This window comes from Megalops cyprinoides, chromosome 3 (genome assembly GCF_013368585.1).
Source record: "Megalops cyprinoides isolate fMegCyp1 chromosome 3, fMegCyp1.pri, whole genome shotgun sequence".
Taxonomy (NCBI): Eukaryota; Metazoa; Chordata; class Actinopteri; order Elopiformes; family Megalopidae; genus Megalops; species Megalops cyprinoides.
This window is the reverse complement of record NC_050585.1, coordinates 37,521,890-37,542,902: the sequence shown is the minus strand read 5'-3', so window position 1 is coordinate 37,542,902 and position 21,013 is coordinate 37,521,890. Positions and strand designations below refer to the sequence as shown.

General features: G+C 38.7%; 1 protein-coding gene across 1 annotated transcript in view; it reads right to left on the bottom strand.

The window, feature by feature from the left end:
• LOC118775674 (1,4-alpha-glucan-branching enzyme-like) overlaps positions 1 to 15,568 on the bottom strand; it is a 129,294-nt gene extending 113,726 nt beyond the window's left edge. The window contains exon 1 of the mRNA XM_036525697.1: positions 15,237 to 15,568. Coding sequence (XP_036381590.1) covers positions 15,237 to 15,328 — 92 coding nt within the window. The 5' untranslated portion in view covers positions 15,329 to 15,568. The remainder of the gene's footprint in view (positions 1 to 15,236) is intronic.
• Positions 15,569 to 21,013: the final 5,445 nt, after the last annotated feature.

Here is a 21,013-nt window from a genome sequence, read left to right as displayed (position 1 = left end):
CAGTGGCTCCAGGCAAAATAACTTCTTTTTCATTAACAGAAAACATAATACTAATGAACACTCTGAATGATCTCCATTGTACTGTATTCTGTAAGGTATAGATGTGCTGCAAGATTAGGGGTTACAGGGACCCAGCTGTGGTGTTACAGAGAGATAGAGTGTCCTGAGCACTGCTCCAGAATAAGCTTTCCCTAACCAAATCCTAAATTAAAATATTATGAGCTATTCAACAAAACTGCTTCTTGATAAGAGGGGCACTGATGCTGAAACAAATGTTGTTTTGCTGAAAGAAAATATTAATTCTGAAAAAAACCTTTGCAAATACAAACTGTTAAAAGATCATTAACTTTACTTATTTGTAATACAGAGCACACTAATAGCATCTACTGTAAAGTTTTAAAAATCAGCAAGGTAACTGAATAGCTAACTTTAGCATCATTCCTCCAGCTAGTAAAAAAAAATACATGAAATGCATAAATATTTTCACAAAAATGAAAAAAGCTCCAGCCAAGGTAATAGGGACTACCCCACACAAGGGTCCAAATTATACTGTGCAATTAATTTAAAGTGCAATTAATTGTGCCATTATTAGAATAATTATTTTGTAAAATAGATTAACAGCATTTGGGTCTCACTTCCACTCTCACCACTGTGGAAGTAAATCCAAGATCCAAACAAGCCTCAACAAAAGACTCTCTTGTCATTGCTGGTTTAGAAGGATCTAACATTAGTAAGGGAGAGTTTTAGACTTATTGCAGAGCAGAACTTTAAAAGTAACAGTAAATAATGCCAGCTAGCTAACCTGCTCCCACAAATTTCCACTTGCTCATATGGAGTGGTGCAAAGCACGCTGCCACTGGACTCTGGAGCAGTGGAACTGCGTTCTCTGGAGTGATGAATCATGCAGTCTGGCAGTCTGATGGACGAATCTGGGTTTGGCGGATGCCAGGAGAGTGCTACCTACCGGAAGGCACAGTGCCTACTGTAAAGTTTGCTGGAGGAGGGATAATGGTCTGGGGCTGTTTTTCAGGGTTTGGGCTAGGCCCCTTAGTTCCAGTGAAGGGTAACATTAATGCTACAGCATACAAAGTTTGGTGTGGAGGAACTCCAGTGGCCTGGACAGAGTCCTGACCTCAACCCCACTGAACACCTTTGGGATGAATTAGAACGCCAACTGCGAGCCAGGCCTTCTCATCCTACATCAGTGCCTGACCTCACAAATGCTTTTTTGGCTGAATGGGTACAAATTCGCACAGACACACTCCAAAATCCAGTGGAAAGCCTTCCCAGAAGAGTGGAGGCTGTTATAGCTGGGGGGGGCAACTCCATATTAATGCCCATGGTTTTGGAATGGGATGTCCAATAAGCTCATATAGGTGTGATGGTCAGGTATCCACATACTTTTGGCCATTGTGTGTGTATATAGGCTTCAGGTATTCTGAAATAATATGAGAACACAGAGAAACACAATTTTCATCAAAATGTTATGTTTTTGGCAGATTTTATACCTTAATGGGGCAATGTATCCTAGGAGATATAATTTGTAAAATCAAAAATCTATTTAAAAATTACAAATTAAAATTGAGTTTTTCTTTTTGATGTGTGTTAAGGCCAAATGAACAAAAAAAAAAGCAAAACAAGCAAACTAATGTTCATTATATGTTTTGATGCTGTGCCTATATATCTATCTATCTATCTATCTATATATAGATATATATAGATAGATTCTGCATATATATATATATATATATATATATATATATATATAGGCAGAAACTAAGAAATGAGTCTGTGAGATAAACTGTGCAATGGCAGAATATGTGCAATAATGACTTTTAATGTTCTCAGCCTTCTTTGATTTTTTTTCTTTCCTGACATTACCTTTATCATGTATTATTAAAACTCATTCATAAAAAATGCATTGCACACCATAGCCCCCCAATTCTACATTCCCACTAAGAGAACGCTCAAGTCATCCTTGTCTTTCCACACAATCCTTCAATGCTACATAAGTCCCTGGCTTTGGAACAGAGCACAGTGATGGCCCCTCATTCTGGCTTTAGGCCTTGCTCTCTCAATGTGACTCAGCACTATTCTTTGGTGGGCACAGGGGACCCTGTTTGGAGCTGTTTTCATGCTTCCTGTGAAACTGTCCATCTCAAATGTCCTTCCCCAGTTTCAGAGAGCCACTCTGTTGTACCCTGTCCTCTTTCTTCCAGTATCAACTATCACAGACGTCCCCTAGTTATAATGGGAGTTATGTCTTAATCAAAGAGATGCCGCAGAGTACTCTGCACTCAGCAGCAGATGCCAGGGTAACAGCTGTAGAGTGGGCTTCCTGAGCCCTGCTGCTTCTGGATCATAGGGACAGATGAGTCTCACTACACAGATCCAAACCAGCTCCATTCACACTGGTGTCTACAGAGGTCTGGAGTCAGACTGATCACAGATAAGACATTTCAGAGCACATATGGCAGCTTTCTGAAAAATTACCTTAAGTGTATGTGATAATCATCATCCAATGCATAATGCAACCTTGAAGTTAATTATTTGTGGAAAGTTTTAAAGTGTGTTGTGTAAGTACACACAAAATCAACTGCCCTTGTAAGACAGACTTCAAATGCTTTGTAGATCTATCAAAACACTGCTCCTGGCTTCCATGTTCGTACAGAATCAACCTCGCTACCTTTTAAAGACTTGGCACTGCAGTCTATGCCACTTTTTTCATCACACCCACATGCTCAGAGCCATCTCCTACATAAAGAAACCTTTAATCACAAAGAGATACACAAAACAGTATGAAAGAAGTGCATAGAGCATTTATGCTTTAGCACCACACAGTTAAAAATATTTGTTTGTCCCTGTCTGAAACTATAAAACCAGTGTGCTTAGGAGGCTGGAAGGGCAGACACTTAAGACACTTCACCCTGACAGAGTCAAGCACTCCCACACTGCTACAATCTTCCAATAAAAAACAAGACATTTAACGGTAAAAATATTCCACTTGACCCTACATGTGGAGGGAGAGTAATGAAAAAGACTTCATCAGCTAAACTCGAGTATCCCCAGGGACAGCAGAAAGCCAAGCTTTCAACTATTAGATATTCAAAACGGAAGCCAGCCGACCAGAAAACGTGCATTTTTTCCAATCAAGCCACATGGAAACAGAATTGTATTTACATAACCATATCATGAAATATTAACTAAACTAAATCAATTAATGAAGCAACAGAGTGTAACTTGCCCATCAAAAAACTTTTTTTTTCCAACTTTAAACATGCCTTCCTGCTAAAATGAAAACATTCCTGTATTCTCATGCTGGAAATATACATTTTTGATAAAAACATACTTGTATGAAAAAAAAATAGCAAAAATTTAGTTTCAATGTTGACATGAACAAATGAAATGGCGCAGATGACTTTTTGGAAAGGTATCTGAAAATTTCAGGAGTACTGCACTACTTTACATGCTTTCTATACTTTTGTCAAATATGCAACTATTTTTCTGAAATGCTTATAAGGCCTTTGACAGAGCTGACCACATTTGACCACAACTTCACTACAGGGTCTGCCAATTCAGGTGAATGTCATTTTTAACAAATTGCATGTGGGCTGGAATTACTTGTTTAATGAGGCTGTGAAAAATGTGCATCTGTGCAATGGACAATCAGGACAGGACTGTCTACTTCAAGCTCTTCCTCCAGTGCCAATGCACATCTTTGTTTAAACACTCATGATGTTTAAATATCTCACGGTGTTTTTGATTAAAAGTTAGCTCCATTTTTGTTCATTATTTGAAACATTTTAACTCACAAAGCTTTGACCAAATTTAATTAAACATGAGCTCACAATGTGCAGCAAGGACCAAGAGTCATTAACTTTATGACATTAAAATGAAAATGACAATTATTATGATGAGTGTATTGTTATTATTGTAGTACCATTTTCACTTGGCATGTGCTCCTATCCAGACAATTTACTGAGCAAAGGTACCAAGGGGCATTAAAGTCACAGGACATTACAAAAAGGTTAGCAATATACAATAGATGAATCATTCGCAGCCTGAACATGGGTCCAGTTATCTCTCTTCTTACCTATCACTATGTGGAGTAACACAATAAAGACAGCACAGAGTCACATAGCATCTGTGAAACACTGAAAGCTCTCTTTATAAACTGAAAATGGCAAGACGAGTGAACAGGTGATACTGCCATCCAGTAGCCCATATGTCATAATGCTGATATTGTGTATTCCCATAGGGATAAAAATGCTGAGTAGTGCCCTGGGATCACGATCCACATTCATCTTTTATCTGTATTAATTAATTTGCTTGCTATTTTTAGAAAATAATCCTTTGGTTGTTGTCAACTGTCTGGACTTGCACATGAAGCCATGTTGCTACAGTAGCATTGATGTGTGAATGCTTCCACTATTCATTCCAGAATTTTTTTTTTTATTTGTCCCATGATCACCTGCTGTTGGGTGTTTTGGTATTACCTCTTACTGCTATACGTTATGATCTGCATTTGTGTTAACATTACCTTTTGTTGGTGAGCCTTCAGGTTCATATAAATACTTCTGGTCTGAGTATTTTCACCAAACTACACCCCAAAACTAACAATCACACCCAGCTCACAACCAGACAGCATGAGCACTAGATGGAAAATTGCAACTTTGGTGCAGCTGTCATTCTCTGTTTACGTGGTCCCAAAATAACAATGTAGCACGTATCATCCTGCATTGGGTTACTGTGCCAGCTGTGCCCTTTAGACACATGCGTGGATTCAACACACAATCAACTTCATCCAGCAACTGAACAAAGGAAAATGTTAGTCTTCCCTGAACTCATGCTCTTGTGATGGAGGGCTAAGAATGGAATGATAATAAGGGTACGTAGAGACAGAGTACACTGACAAACATCACACTGTGCATTCTGCACCCTCTAGCATGTGGCCTACGATACTGTGACATTTAGGTCAGCCTGGGTACAGTCTTTCACATGCTCATGGAGCTCCCTCTGACTGCATGTAACTGCACTGGTACCCAGGGACAATTAACTTCATTAACTCCTTGTTATGCACAGACCAACACACAGGACTTTCAGGTAGAAAATGTGGGTTGTTGTGTCATATCCTACATGCACACACAAGCACATGCTTACTTTACATATGTTTGTTATGTATTCTAATATAATACACTAACCGTAGTTTTGAGGGCTATATTATCCAAAAGGTAAACATTTCAATGTAGTATTTGTGTACATAGACCACAGAGGTCATTTGTGACCATGGTGTATTTATTATTATTATTATTATTATTATTATTATTATTATTGTTGTTGTTATTATTAATGACATTAACTTCCAACAGTAGCCAGTGGTGCTGCCACATGGGAGAACAAATATTTTTATTTTACTACTATGCTAATTTATGAACTGTAGACCTATGTAAAAGAAATAAATTCAATCACAATTTATATATTTTTTCTGCAGAATGTAATAATATGAGAGTGTTATATGGCAACTTATTTCTGTTAACCATCTATTTAAGTGCTACATATTCTTGTATTTACAAATGTATGTAATTTAGTAAGTTATAAAATCATTGTCTACACATCCAACACACAAAATAATCATGTTAGTGATCAGTGTTGTGATAAAAGAAATCAAAACTATTCCGACTGTAATATGATGTATCTGGATAATGCACATGTATTACTATTGGAAGTTCTTGTTGATGCATAAAACTCAACAGGCTTTATGTCAAGATTTTTTTCACTTGTCTCTTAAAAGTTGATGTTAATGTTTTTCTCGGTGGAAAAAAGTCTGACTGACCTTAAAACACTCCCTGTTTATGCCGAGAAAAAAACATTTCTGGCGAAATACAAAACATGTCTTGATGCTAATACCTGCTAATACCTTCCTGTACCTTGCTCCTTAAGCAGGGGGAAAAGAGTCCTGCCTGAAAGTCAGCTGAGGTGAAAACACTGAAAACATTTATCATTCCATATAAGAGCTCTGGCTCTGAATATGAATGTTATCCAAGAACCTGGGGGGCAGTTCACTTCCTGTTCACATTCAAAGGAAATGCCAGGAAGACTGCAAATATTCAGCTCTCTCAACTAGATGCCTAGATCATTCCTCTGTGGTGACAGTCACTTGGTCTCACCTGTGTATCACTAGAAACTAAACACGCAGCGAGCTTAGGAAGGGAACTTCAGCAAATGCTTCCTGAGGGGGTGATTATATTTACTGAGTCTTAAGCTTCTCAGACTTGCTTCCCTGCCCCAGGCCAGGCCCAGGGATGCAAAGATGCAACAAAAACCCAGCTAGTTTTAACTGGCGGCCAAGCTGATACCCTGGGCAAGGGCTTCTTGCTCTACAACAAAAGTTATCACTTTCTGGCAGTCCAGAAAGCACTCCCTCTGTGGGAAGAAATACACAGCAAGACTGAATATGACTGTGGTGAGAATAAATACGGACATGGATCAGAGGCTAAAGCGAGGGCTGAATCAAACACGTTTGGGTGATGAGTGCTTTCTGGAGGTCAAGATAAAGTATTGATTTGTCTTTCTACCTGTTAAGAATAAATAAGCATTCCTTGAAGAGTCTTGATTGGGGAAAACACACACACACACACACACACACACACACACACACACACAAGAATGGAATGTGGCGGAGGTCACAGTGGGGCATGCTCCAAGTACACTGCCAGTTTACTGGAATGAAACGAAAATTGGCAAAGGTTGAGAATGCGAGATTCGCACTTTATTCCAAAACTACCACATTTTGGCCCTGTTTCTAAAGCCTGGCCTCTAATCCTTTACTGACTCAATTTAATAATACCACAAGAAAACAAATAAATACATAAACATGATACACAGATAAAGAAATAAACATGACTGTTTCCACCTTAGCTGAAGTTAAGAGGTGGCAAAAAATACCTTTAACCATCACAGTAAAGAACATGTTGAACATGTCCAGCACCAAAAAGGAGATAAGCCAAAAAAACATAAGCCAAATACTACAGATGGTTGTTCCATTTCTCAAAATGTCCACCTAGCATTTGGTCAATATGTGCACAGGAAGAACAAACTGTGCTTTTCTGGAGGGCAGCTTAAAATTAGAACATCAAAATGAGTGGTAGCACAAACTTCATGTAAAATTGTCTGTAAAAATTCCAGCGATGCTTGGAAACATCTGCTTGGACATAATGCTTCCCACTGGTTCATAAGTCTTTTGTCTTTTTTTTTATGTAATACATGTCTTGTGCATGTTTTGTTCTCCTGTTGGTCAGCTACTGTCAGAATTTTTTCTGAAGGGTATCTTAAAACACTGTGACTCATTGTGGCATCATCTTCTAAAGGTGTACATTTTAGGTCGGTACTACAACTTCCGTGACATAAACATAAACTCCAGAAATTTTTGTGCATATGTCTATTTGTGTATTTCAAAATGAAGAGAAGAAATAGAGTGAATCGATAATGTATGTACACACTCATACCCATACACATGCACACACAAGCCCCCCTCCACCACCACCAGCACACAGGCACTCATGTACTTGCACGTGCACACGCACACACACACACACACACACACACACACACAAACACATTCAGGGACCTTAGTTTTAAAAACCCATTTTCCTCTTGGTTAAGCAAGCAGCACAAATACCAGACTAATGGAACTCTTTCTCCCAAATGAGGTCAAACAAATTCTAACTCCAGCAGTAGCAGAAGGGTTCTGCATTCACAACACTCCCCCTTCCATCTACCTTAACCCCTTCAACTAGGTGGATTGATTGTTGCCATTTGGAAAAATGTTACTTCGAACTTGGATTTTATGCTTGCCATTTTCAGCCATGCATATGTATGCATTTCTTTTAAACAAATCAACCACCTCAGGTTTCAAAGGTCTCTTTTTCTGATGAGCAGTTTGAATTCCTGTGGTCTTGTTTTAGTATGCAAAGCACAGCGTGATGCCACGGATTGGTGTACAGCACTGATTTTCACGCTTGCATTCCCTGGAATGGTGTGTGTACTCAGGGGCACTGCTCTCTGCGGTTGATGAAGTAATAACTTTCTCAACACAGCGATAGCGCTGTATGTAAAATAATTTATATCTTGCTTTCATCAGGAAGACAGGTGTTTGAATCAACTCTCAGTGCAGGGGTGGAGCAAGCCATGCAGAGACCAGTCTGTGACCGAGACAAGAGTGTAAGGACATGGACACCTCTGCAAGGAGTGCCCTCTTACTTAAACTCCGCAACCTCACTCACACCTGTATTATTTTGTGTTTTCTTCCACTATTTCAAAGCCTTGATCAGATTACTGGGCATTGGCAAAAGTAAAGCCAAAAAGTTCCAAAGTATATAAAGACACATATGAAGCTGTGATAGTCCTCAATTGCTGGAACAGTCCTGACTGTGCTGTCTTTCATGCAATTATATTATATAGAGGGCACGTCTATTTTTTATATATATACACACATGAATAAAGCGCCTCAAAATTGATTAAAATTATAATAATTATTTTTCATTTTAATCATACTCTCTGGTCATTTCATCTGTGTAATCAGTATTACCAGCAAAAACATACTAATTCAATTCAAGGGAAGTATATTTTAATCCTGTGTTTCAAGAGATTTGAAACAGTATGTAAAATGAGGATTTACAAGTTCAAGCTCAATAGAATTAATTTCCAACAGGTACTGAAATAAAGACGCACAGTTTGACGTTTTGTCCCCTACCGCATACCTTCCCTTGGTGACCACTTTCAAGATTAATTAAGTTTAACACCACAGTGAAGGCAGAGCTGAAAAGCCAATGCACCCTAGTTACAAAATTTCTGTGATTAAACAGGTAACCCCACATGAAATTCTGTATTGACCTCACCACTGCCATTTAGAATAATCTCCCCATATATTTGAATATGGAATTACATCAGATTACATATTTTGGTGCTAAATATTTGCCTCTTCAGAAAAAAAAAAAAAACAAAATCATTACACCCTATTATTAAAGACAGTCAAATCATTCTGTGGATAACTTTTTATTTATTTTACCTTTTTTACTGAAATAATTGAATGAATTGACAATTTCATTTTTGTGAAATTGTGAAAGCAGGGTCTTTACACAACCAGTTGAGGCAAAGCATAAACGTAGTGGATATATGATGTATTGGGTAAATCCTGAAACTTAATTACTTGACATTGTACATTACTAGACATTGCACAAGCTACCAGATCCAATTAGGAATTTCAGAGTAGATACCATACAGATGAGAATGACCTCAAAGGAAACCATTTTTATATTGACTTGATATGGAATGACAAGGGGATTAATATTGCCATGATCATGCATACGTATGTTAACAACAATTTGCCTTGTACCCTCATGTTTTCCTCTGCAAGGGGACTTCAGTTTGTGCCAACAAAGGGCCTGTGTTTTAGGATCTTGTGCTGCCCCCCCACGCCCCCTCCCCCTTCACTCAAATAATTAATGTGGGACTAAATATGTGGAGAAGTTGAGCCTGAACACACGCTGAACAGCTGACTAATGAACGTGATCATTTTAAAAAGGTGTGTGACATCTGTTAGGGGACCATGTATCCACATGAAATATTCTTGTATTCTTGGCCTAATGGTACAGCACACAGCTCAAGTAGTATCATGTAGGTAGCCATACAATCCCTTGTTATTTTTTCCACTACTGGAGATTGAGGAGAGGCTCTGAAGCCCTGGCAGGGTTTACTGGATTTGTGTGAAATTTGAGATGTTGCACTGGACCTTTACCTGAGACAAAGACTAATCTTACCGCTGACATTTCATGGCTGAAAAAGGGAAAACTCTGAAATTTATCATGCATGACTGCATGTTTTTAAGTTTTAATGAAAAAAGTTTGCGTGTTATACATACTGAACTCAGTGAGCCTGTTTGTGCATGCTGGGTGAAACGCGGCACGGCACAATCGCTGTAATTGGTTCATGCCATCTTATTCAAATGTATGTATTAAATAATATTACTTTATTTTTTTTCCAACCCATTAAATCTTTGTATTTATACAGTCTCCTGAGTTACCGTCTTGGAAAAGAAATGCACCTAATCAAAAAGCAATGTTTGAGGAAAAGAATATTAATTAAGACTCAATAAATGTAAAAACTCATTGGAGGTGCGATATTTGCTGTGCTGATAGATATTAAAACTGAAACAGGGCTACAATTACTGCTCTCCCAAATAAAATTGAACTCCAATTCCCCTCATGGACAGTCAAAGACAAAAATGACAAGCTTGCTGGATGGGAACAAAGCATGAGACTGAAAATACCATACCTGAAAAAGATGTGTAATGTGCTAGATCTGATAGTATTCCCAAACTACCTTGACTCGTGTGTAATCTGGAATTATAAAACATATAGGTCCGACTCATTGTTTCCAATTGGTCAATATCCATTCCAGCTGTGACAATATTCCCTTCTATGCCATGGGCAAAATAAATTTTTGTACATCACCTTGACATCATTGTGCACTGAGTTCCTGGTGCTTTTAAAAAATTAAATAATTGTTGGATGAGCTAACATTAGCAGCCACTTAACAGTTCAGTATTTCTTTAAACTTGTACTTGCAAACAACTATTGTCTGCTTGTTTGGAAGTACCCTGCACCCTTTTAAAAGTGCCAGCCCCTATACTATACAGTGGGGATGTAAGTGCTTGGCATTCATGATAACAACTACTGTAAATGGGCCTTGATATAAGGATGTGTCTACAGTGATATTAAAAAAGGGTAACTTTTGAGTAAGGCTGTCAAAAGAAACCATGACCCAGATTAAGTGGCCGTGACAGACCATAGAGAGCGACAGGTCTTTATTCCCACTGCCCTCATTGACATTCTCTGGTGAAGCCTCTCCCATTAGGAAAAACTGGAGGAGATAAATACCCTCAAATGGAGCAAAGCCATCAAAACCCAGCCAAGCATCAGAAACAGAAAATGGCTCAATTAAATTAGCTTTGTTAAGTGTAAATTTAATCGGAAATATCTAAATCTACCACATTCCCAAAAAAGGATATATACATGAAGAGATAATTTAATTCTGACCTAGTTTCCATTTACAAAATGTGTAAAATTAAGATTTACATGTTGCTATGGTACCTGAGCTAACCTGTTCACGAATGGACATACAAATGTTGAGTTATATTTTTAGAATACAAACTATTAGCTGAACTGAACATTGTATTATTACAATGTTATTTAGTGAAACACATTGTGCTGTACTGCTCAAAAGCTGCTATACATTATATCTGAAGTTATTTTAACAACAATAAACTGTACATTTCTATTTTTTAGGAGGAGCCATGTAGTGAAATGATCAATAATAGAGAAGCCCTGTTGTAAAATAATAATATTCTATTAATAATTGTAATTAAGTTAATTACGCATGCAGTTATTTGGCAGAGGCTCTTATCCAGAGTGATTTACAAGGCTATTATGAAAAGCTACATCAAACACAATACAGCCATTGGCAACACAGTAAATAAAAATATCATGTGGAAAAACATTACTACAATATCATCGAACAACAGAAAACTGTGTTAAACAGTGTGCAAAGTAAATATAACAGCATATAATGCTAAAGTATGTCAGTACAGTGCTGAAAAATAGCCCTAAAATAACATGTATTCATTCTGCTGACTGGTTTAAACAATAATCTGCCAAAGGCAAATATCCTTCTGCAGATATTCACTGAAAACTCACCCTTTCAGATCACATCTTGGATTCTCACACATGGACCCCTTCCCCTCCTAACACTGGTTGTAAAAAAAGTTGTAGTAAAACTTGTGTGGCACTAATGATACAGTAATTATATAGCTACATGCCTAAGCCTACTGAATGCATTTTTTCAAGGTGCTCCGTATAAGAACATTTGCAAAAATGAATGTGCCTAAATTTCATTAATCTGTAAAACCAAATTACCCCAAAACCTTGTTATCATGTGATATATCATGTGATATATTTAAAGAGAATTATTATCCTGTATCATACCACTGTACCATATTGTAGTGAGCATGATCACAGCTCCATGACACAGTATCAAATTTCATTTACAGGTTACAGTTGCCAGACACTGGGTGCAAGGCATATGACATTTCCAAATCTCCACAACTAAACCACAGTAGTGATCTCATAAGTTCAGAATGAGCACCGGCACTTTACCAAGGGGTAAAATGTGTATCGGTCATGTGAACACTGAGAAAAACAGGGTCACTCACACCAAAGTCAACATGTTGTGCTCCCACAATGAAAATTTCATCAGAGAAAACTGAGAAACGGCAGAAGGCCAACAGGGGAATGGAAAAAGTGCCTGAAATAGATTACTATAGCCTACAGCCTTTTTTTACCACAAAAAACAAGTAATTCTACAGCACCTGACAGGAATCTGCACAGTACTGAGTATTGGGAGAAAGAGAACAAGAAAGCAAGAGAAAAAGAAAGATGGGGCAAGAGTTCAGTTTAGAACACTGATGAGCCAGCAGCTTTTGGATGAAAGCCAAGAAGAGGCCATTACCACTCAGTGTAAATGTACAAGAAACAAATATGTGTGCCACACTGTGTGTTTAAGACTTCCACACTGGACTACAAAACCCACCAAATGTATCCTCATTAGAAAAATTGAGACAGATAAACCTCCTGCATTGCAATACATCTCGTAGTTTCCCCTCTAGTGTTATCAAGTTTGTAAGGTGGGATGGCGGTTGGGGGTGGTGAAGAAGTGTTATTTTTTATTTCCCCAAATCAGGGAATTGTCAGAAAAGAGAAGTGAATACCAAATCCCTGACGCTAGATTTGTGCTGACAAGGCCAAAGTAATGACTACCCCCTCCTCCCACACCAGACACACACACACACACACACACACATACACACAAACATCACCACATGCCCATTTTAGAATGGATTTAGGCAGATGGAGGAACCTGACATTAAAGTGACTCTTAACAAGGTACGACTCCCCTCTCTCTTGGCAGCACAGGGAAATCTGCCAAGCCCACCAAAAAACAGGATTTGCAGTATTTCCCGCCAATTAGCATCCCTCCACCAATGCATCTCACTAAGACAGTGTGACAGTCCCTGAAACTCAGTCTTCGCTCCTCGTCGGGAAGGGAACAGGTATAATCAAGGAATAAGAAACTCCCTGAGAGGCCAGAAGCCCGGGAAGGAATTCACTTACAGGCTGTATCAATTAAACGTACTTAACTGGAACAAATCAACCTCAGACACATCCAGCACACAACTACAGAACAAGGTACCCATTTTCATTAACACTTGACACACTTGAAACAAACAGAAACTACTTTGTGGAAATGTTTCCTGCCGACTGCATAAAAAGTAATTTTACAACAACCTCAATGAGGAAGAAGCTTTAGACTATTAATGGACAATCATAAAAACAAATTGTTAGCCAATCAAATGACAGGGTCAATCTGTTGGATCATCACAGCTGTTGTGACAATGCAAAGAGTTTAATGTACTGATACAGAAAAATGATTGAATGCATTTGCAACAAATGACTTCACTGTAGACATGTAGAATGTAAGAGCATGCACACAATACCTGTACTTATCTCTATGGGTACAATAACCAAGCATATTAAAAGTGTGTGGCTAAGCAATCTCAAATTATTTGACAACAGGTTGGCAATCTTTGAATTTGCAGGAACAGAGGTTCACTGGTAGTAGTTCAAGATCCATTTCAAAGCCTGTGTCACCATCGAATAATGACAGACATGTTCAAGCACACGTGGGACTTAAGCCACAGTGTCAGGACACACCCTCTCCCCAGACAAGTCTCAGCCACAGGTGCACTTGAGCTTAATCTCCAACAATTATTTCACAATTATTCACTACCAAGGATCCATAAATCAAGAAATCACATGTTTAGAGGATGTTCACCTTGTTAAAAGACCTGGATTTAAAGGCTGCATTACAAGACTGCTATACATAGCCTGCATTAAACTTAACATGCAGTTTTTAAAAAAAGGGATGTAACAGTTGCATGTAACAAACACATTTAAAAATAATAATAATGATTCTTATTATTTCATTATTATTATTCTTTTGTTGTTGTTGTTGTTGACCGTAACTCATTAAAATGGAGTGTGCGCCACGCCTCTGTTACAAGAGGCTGTCAGCAGCCAAGAAGATAGTCACTGTATGACGGCTCATCGGTCATCAGAACTGCAGATCAATTCGTGACAAGACGTGACGTGCTGCCGCAGCATTTCCCCATTCAAATGTGTTTGACAAGACTTGTGCAGGAGAGGGGGATATTGTCACTAAGAATTCAAGAAACAGACGCGCAAAACCCGTACTTTATAATATCCTGTCTTGTTTGGACCAGTCTGGACCCCCGATTTTAACCAGTTGTACGCGAATTATTAAAGATCGGGGTCGGTGGGATTTAGTAGTTCGTGCATGGATAATCTCATCAAATACTTTTAAACTAGAGACATTGATGAATGTGGACGGGAAATTCAGGTCTGACAGTTTGCTTTAAAAAATTCCAGGCATTTGGGCACGACGACGTTCCTGTAAGCCGGTTCATAACTTAGAAACACCTCGCCTCACATTATTTAAATCTATTCAAGATGCGCAGGTGCTAAATGCGTAGAAGAAAAATGATTTCAGTAGCAGTGCAAGTGTATCGCATTTCACTGAAGGGAGGTGACCGCTCAGCTCTGCTGTAACAGGAGTGGTGTGACTGACTATAGGCGAATGAAACGGAAAGTAAATATCACGGCAGCATACCATTGGTTACGGAGTCGCGCCATGCGACACAAATTAGACAATGTCTTATTGCTTGGGAAATGGGAAATTTACGCTTGTGATTTACTACAGATTAGCGTCCGTGGATATATATGTATTAGAAAGTATTACCAAGTAGGCGTGGGATACAAAGAATCGATACCGTACCGTGGACCACATTTATTTCTTACATATACGCATTTTACATTACGTTTAAAGAGAGTTGCGCTGATATTAATCTTTGTTATGGTCAAGGGAACTTTCTCATACAGTGCTCGGTAGTGACAAATACGTTTTATGCAACGCTACCGACAAAGGAGTACAATTTTATGCATTAACTTGCATGCCAACGTAAACATCACATTTCAGCAGATACTGAAATAGAAACATGATTGGCATGCTGAGTTTAGCCCGATAACTAATGTAAACGTCGTTACCTCCTTTGGATGTCCGATTCAAATGGTTTAAGTTGTGGATCCGTTTCGAAAAGGTTGTTGAGCGTAGGACCTACAATGTTTGGCTCGGCCATCTTCACGTGAGTCTTAAGCAATCGAGCACAGACACTCTCCAGACTGCAACAACAAACGCTTTTGATTTTAGGAGAGGGCAGTGACTTTGGTGTAGCGAAGTTTTTTTCGGCGACATGAACGAATCACGGCGTGAAATAGTCTGCTCCCGGTCACCAGTCTCAGCCAATCCTTAAATAAGATGCCCCATCTGTGCAAACCCCGATAAAAGGTAGGGGTACTTTCATAGTTTAGAGTGTCATCACGCCCATAGCTTATTGTAGCAGGTATGCAAAAGGGCATACGTGAGACCACGTGCGACTAAGGTGGAACGGTGACAATTGCGCATACAGAACCATGTTTGTTGATTTTTATGCTGCGACCATTGTGAGTTGTCCATTATATCAGTGAGCATTCATACTAGTTTTCCAAAAAACATTTTAACGGTCATCTGTGTTTACCCTGGTGTTTATGATACCTGCTCTGAAATGCAGCAGTGATCGTTGTTTTTTTTTTTTTTTGAATGTACCACTGTTGTACAGGGCCTATCATATTGTACGATGACCTGTTTAAACATAGCTGAGCTATGGATGATTAAACAGACTGTTTTCTTTTTTACGTAATCTCAACTGCATTTCCATCTTCCAAACACTGGGTGCTGATCAAGTCAACTTTTAAACCTACACTTTGTTTTCCTTTGCCTTCGATTCATCTCCTTTAGTTAAGATGTGAATTGAAATGACTCACTTCGTTGTGTTAGCAAAATAACGATGGACATTGGTATTACTATCATCCCATAATTCAGTGCACCTTTTAATGGAGGTATGCAGTTTTAATTTTACAACAGATAAAACTGGGATATTTTGAAGGTCCTCTGGGACAGTAGTTTTAGTTGCCATTTTAATCGCTTAATTAGCAAATCTCAGATGAAAGGAGAGGCATTCACTGTTACAGTGTAGTGTGTTCAGCCATGCTATACTAAGAACTTCAGTTTGTGATGCATAGCATGGGTGATACTGTAGTGGTATCACAAAGTATGAATCAGTTGTTAACAATGTACATGATGAGGACATTGAAAATGATACCACTGAAACCAGTTGCGTGAATCAAATACACTGAAAACTGCCATCCATATTGATGTTATTATGTTTTATTATTACTGTTTGTATTGTCAGTCAGTGTGTTGGTGTGACCAGCTGCCGAGCTAACTGAAATGGCTTAAACAAATACAATGGGCTGATTTTTAATAATTAAGCCAATGGAGGACTAAAAATGTAACTTTATTTGCACATTGCTCTTTGATAAGTGTGCATGAAGGTGAATAAAATATCTTACATTCCCTGACTTTAAATGTTTTGTTTTACTTACTGCACATTTAAGATAATAAGTGTGTGTGTGTGTGTGTTAGTTCATAAGAGTGGATGGAAAAACAGGTTTTATGTTACCAATTACACTGGAAAATGTTTCAGCTCCATTGAATCATATTCCAGACATAAAAAAGGAGAAGAAAAAAAAAACAGAACTGTGGGTGTTACGACCTTTTTACCATATCAACTGAAAGTGGTTTCCAGAGCCTCACTGTGGTTTGACACAACCAAATGACCCCTGTCTTCTGTGGATTGAACTGTGGAGAAATGTTCAGACTTAATGGTGAGTTTGAGTCTATAATATCAGAGGGATGCACAGCTCAAGTGTGGTCGCTAAACCCTAAGCAGGCCACAGGTCACATTTCACCTGCCAGACGCTGTCGTGTGTTAGAGAAAATAATCGGGATAGTTCCTGTTAATGTTAGCAGTGGGAGATAATGAATGCAAGATACAGATGGATAAGCCAAACCAGACCTGCTGAGGTCTCTTGGGCTGCACTGTACATTGAATAAGTGAGTCATTGCTTTATAGGCTGTTTTCCTCTAATGGTCAAATCATAGCTCAATTAAAATGCAAAAGCATAGAAATTGCTCCCATCAAAGAGGAAAACAATAGATTTCGAAACACATTTCCACCGTAATTATACATTATTCCTTTTGGATTCTAAGGCAAAAGGAACAGCTATAGAATGACAGCAATGCTTCCACATTTGAAATGAAAATCCTCCTTTCCATTTATTAAGGTGTCTGGGTATGGTATTATTTAAATAAACCTTCAAAAAACATTGATCTCAGTAATAATTTACCATGTGCATTTGCCAATACAAAATTTGTATATATCCACTGTAGCATCCCACTCCTCCCTTACCCCATCTTTGCCTCTGGCAATGATACGTTTTTCTTATATTAACTCAAGGAAGGTTGATATTCAAACATATAATGCTAATATCTTTTAAGGCATTTAAGGATTCCTTCTAGGAAGTCAAAAGGATGGGTAGTTCTTTCAGGAGTTTTAAAGTAGTACAAAGACAGGGATGGCCTTTTGTGAAGTCATTGCCCCCCCAGTTAATAGTGGCATTGACCAGCATTTCTTCTTTGGTGATGTTTCTGCAGCTTGCACACAATTCTAACATCAGTAATATTCTGTAGGGGTGCCATCTGAGTTTCCTCAGAGTGGCTCATCTCTCTCCCCGGGTACAGTACGCAGTGCTGTTCTTGCACTTTAAAAACATGTATTCATCCTGTACGCGCCTCTGTGAATACTTGAGAAGAGCGTTGCTGTTCGGCTGGAGCCGTTGCGGGAAAACGACGGTGCTATTGAAAATGTGCACACAAAAGTGCTGCTGCTAGTATAGCACCCTCGAAAACACGGAGAGCAGGCAGAGGCCTGTATTCCCAGACGGCCCGGAGTCGTGAAACACATGAAAGGATCTCAAATCTCATGGTAGGATTGTTATGGGGTGTGAGCCTGTATCAAAAAGGCCATTAGAATCTGCCATGCAGTCTCGGACGGTCTCTGAACATCTCTGCCGTGTAGATGCGGTTTACCCCAGAGCTTCCTCCCCAGGGAAGAATCAAACAGTCCTTCAGTAAGACAGATTCAGCTCTTCCGCAGCCTTGGATGACAGGCGGGATTTATACAAAGAGGGAGAGAAGGAGGAAGGAAAAAGAGAGCGAGAGACTCAACTGCCTTCCTTATTGCTGTGTTTAAGAGACAGTCCAAACAAATTGGACGTAAACCACCAATCGCTGAATCAGCTGCAAAAGTACATTTGAAATGAGCAGTAAATTGTGCAGCTTGGCAGAAGGCCACCATCCCTGACAAACGTTGTTTAATCCATATTAAAAAGAGAAAAAACAAAACAAGAAATGAATTGTTGAATTTAAAATAAAATCTCTTGCGGATGCGAGTTCTCCTATGACAATATATATTACAAAGTTGTTGTTATTGTTCCAAGTTTTGCAGATTTTTTTGAAACTTGTGTATGGCTCTCTGTAGAAGTGGAACAACATCAAAATACCCACAGACCTGGTTTGACATCACTATTCAGCAATCTGGAGAAGTTTCCCATTAACTTACATGAATGGATCATGATTAAAAACTTAAATAATAAGAAGCATCTGTCTAAATGTAGCGTACTGAAAATATATGTACAGTACCTCAATTGTATGGTGGAATGAACTCAGCGAAAATGTGCTTTCTAGATGACAATTTTTCATTTTTTATATATATATATATATATATATATATATATATATATATACACACACACACACACACACACACACACACACGCACAAGCACACAATCTATAGCATACTCATTATTTTTTTTTCCATAGGTATTACTTCTTGACTAATGGAGTGAACTGCTATTCTTCTTTAGGCTTACGCCGCCATAGACAGGTATTTCTTCTCTGATTCTGTAATAAACAGTCTATCTATGATGTGGATAGATAACAAAAGATTCAGGATTCAATGGACCTGCAATCTTACCATTTTTCTGTTTGTTTTAAGGAATGCTTGTGTACCTGTTTACAGTAGGTACACTTATGTAGGCATACTTTCCAAGGAATAGACACTGCATGTATGTAAGGATATTACAATATCTCTTACCTAAGATATAAAGTCTAAATTCACCTAAAATGTATATGTCGTTCCTTACAGAACACAGTATAGAGCCTTACTTTTTTTTTTTACTATAGGTATGCATATTGTTAAAGTATTAGCAGAAAAAAATTCTGTTTCTTACCACAAGCATGTGTGCTTTGACATCAGCAAGTGACTGACCTATTCTTCAATGCGTGAGCAATGAATGGACACTTGAGCTTTAGCTCCCTGAGGTCATTTTTTCTATGTTCGAAAGAGGTGCCTGACCTGAATCAGAATGCACTGTGAAGCTGGTGGAATTACTTCTGCCTGTTAGCATATAGCTAGAAATCAGGTGAAATGGGCATGACCTGAAATTCCACACAGCAAGACACAAAACAGGCGGACGGCACAAAACAAGCACACACAGACATTTTTATACCCTACCCTGATGACAATAACAGCAAGTTTTGCAAAAGTAATTTCTGAAAGTGAAAGAGAAGTGTGGCAGTAGGAGGGAGCTTTGTACTGGGTTTAGATGCTGGAAGTTAGTAAAGAAGTTGACAAACAAATCATGTGCAGTCATTAGTGCAAAGAATTTTTGATGTTAAAATACTGAGATGAATATACATATTAATTTCATTCTGTTTTGTGACAAAGTCAAAAGTCAAAAATTGAATTTGTAGACATTCTGAATAATCTGTAGGTTTAAGAGTTAATTTAAATGTTTTTGAACAGTTATTGAGAGATTGACACAACATTGAACCATACTTTGAAAAAAGCAAATCCTAATAATTACAGCTCATAACCAAAAACTGACTGGAGCTTTTGCTCAGAGGGTTTACTTGTGATCAAAATTGCATACATTCCATGTCAAAAGCTAAAATCAAGGGATCAAACTCTGTATTGCACTTTGATTAATAATTCAGAACATGACTTTTCATGTATGTCTTTTCAACCCTTAATAGGGTAGTCAGTACAAGCCTGTATGTATCCTTGTGACAAAGGATAAACAGTATAATATAAATACTTCCATGTTTGTGAGACACTGTTTCAGCATGTAAATAGACATAAGGGGAAAACCTCCATATGTTTTGTGGGATGCGGAGGCTGTGGATTGCTTCTTGAAGAGGATCAATTTCACTCTACTGGGTTCATGTGGAGAAAAAGAATGATTCTGGTGCATTTTCAAGTAGGCAAGTGGGAGGTAATGTATGGTCCACAACAAAATGATTGCAGCTTGAATCATTGCCTTCATATACTCGGTCATTGCTCCTCACAAAGGTGACAACAGAGAGGGAGAAAGTGGGCGTAGGAGGCAAGGGACCTCCCCTCGGGGCAAGCGTGACTGAGGAGGTGGGTCAGCAGCGCAGAAGGGAAGAGAGCCATGGTGCGGAAAAGTCGGCAGCAGCTTCTGCTCTTTGTCTCCAACTGCTGTGAACGAATTGTTGTGACGGGTAGGTAGGTGCGGTAATTACTGCTCGGAGTCCTCCGTCAATCAGGTGCAGCTGGAGGTGCTGGCCACAGTTTGTGGAATGGCATGTGTATGCAAGCCGAAGTTTTGTCCAGAATGTTAAGATTAAACCACCTTTCACGCCCATGACAGACAGCCCTTTTGTGTCGATTGATTGTGTCCTTTCAGTCAGTGGCCCTGGACACAGACGATTGATTCTCTTTAAAGCCCTTACTTGTCTTCTCAGCATTCTCTGCCGTGACCCACAGAAATATCTCTGTGATATTTCTTTTATAAAAG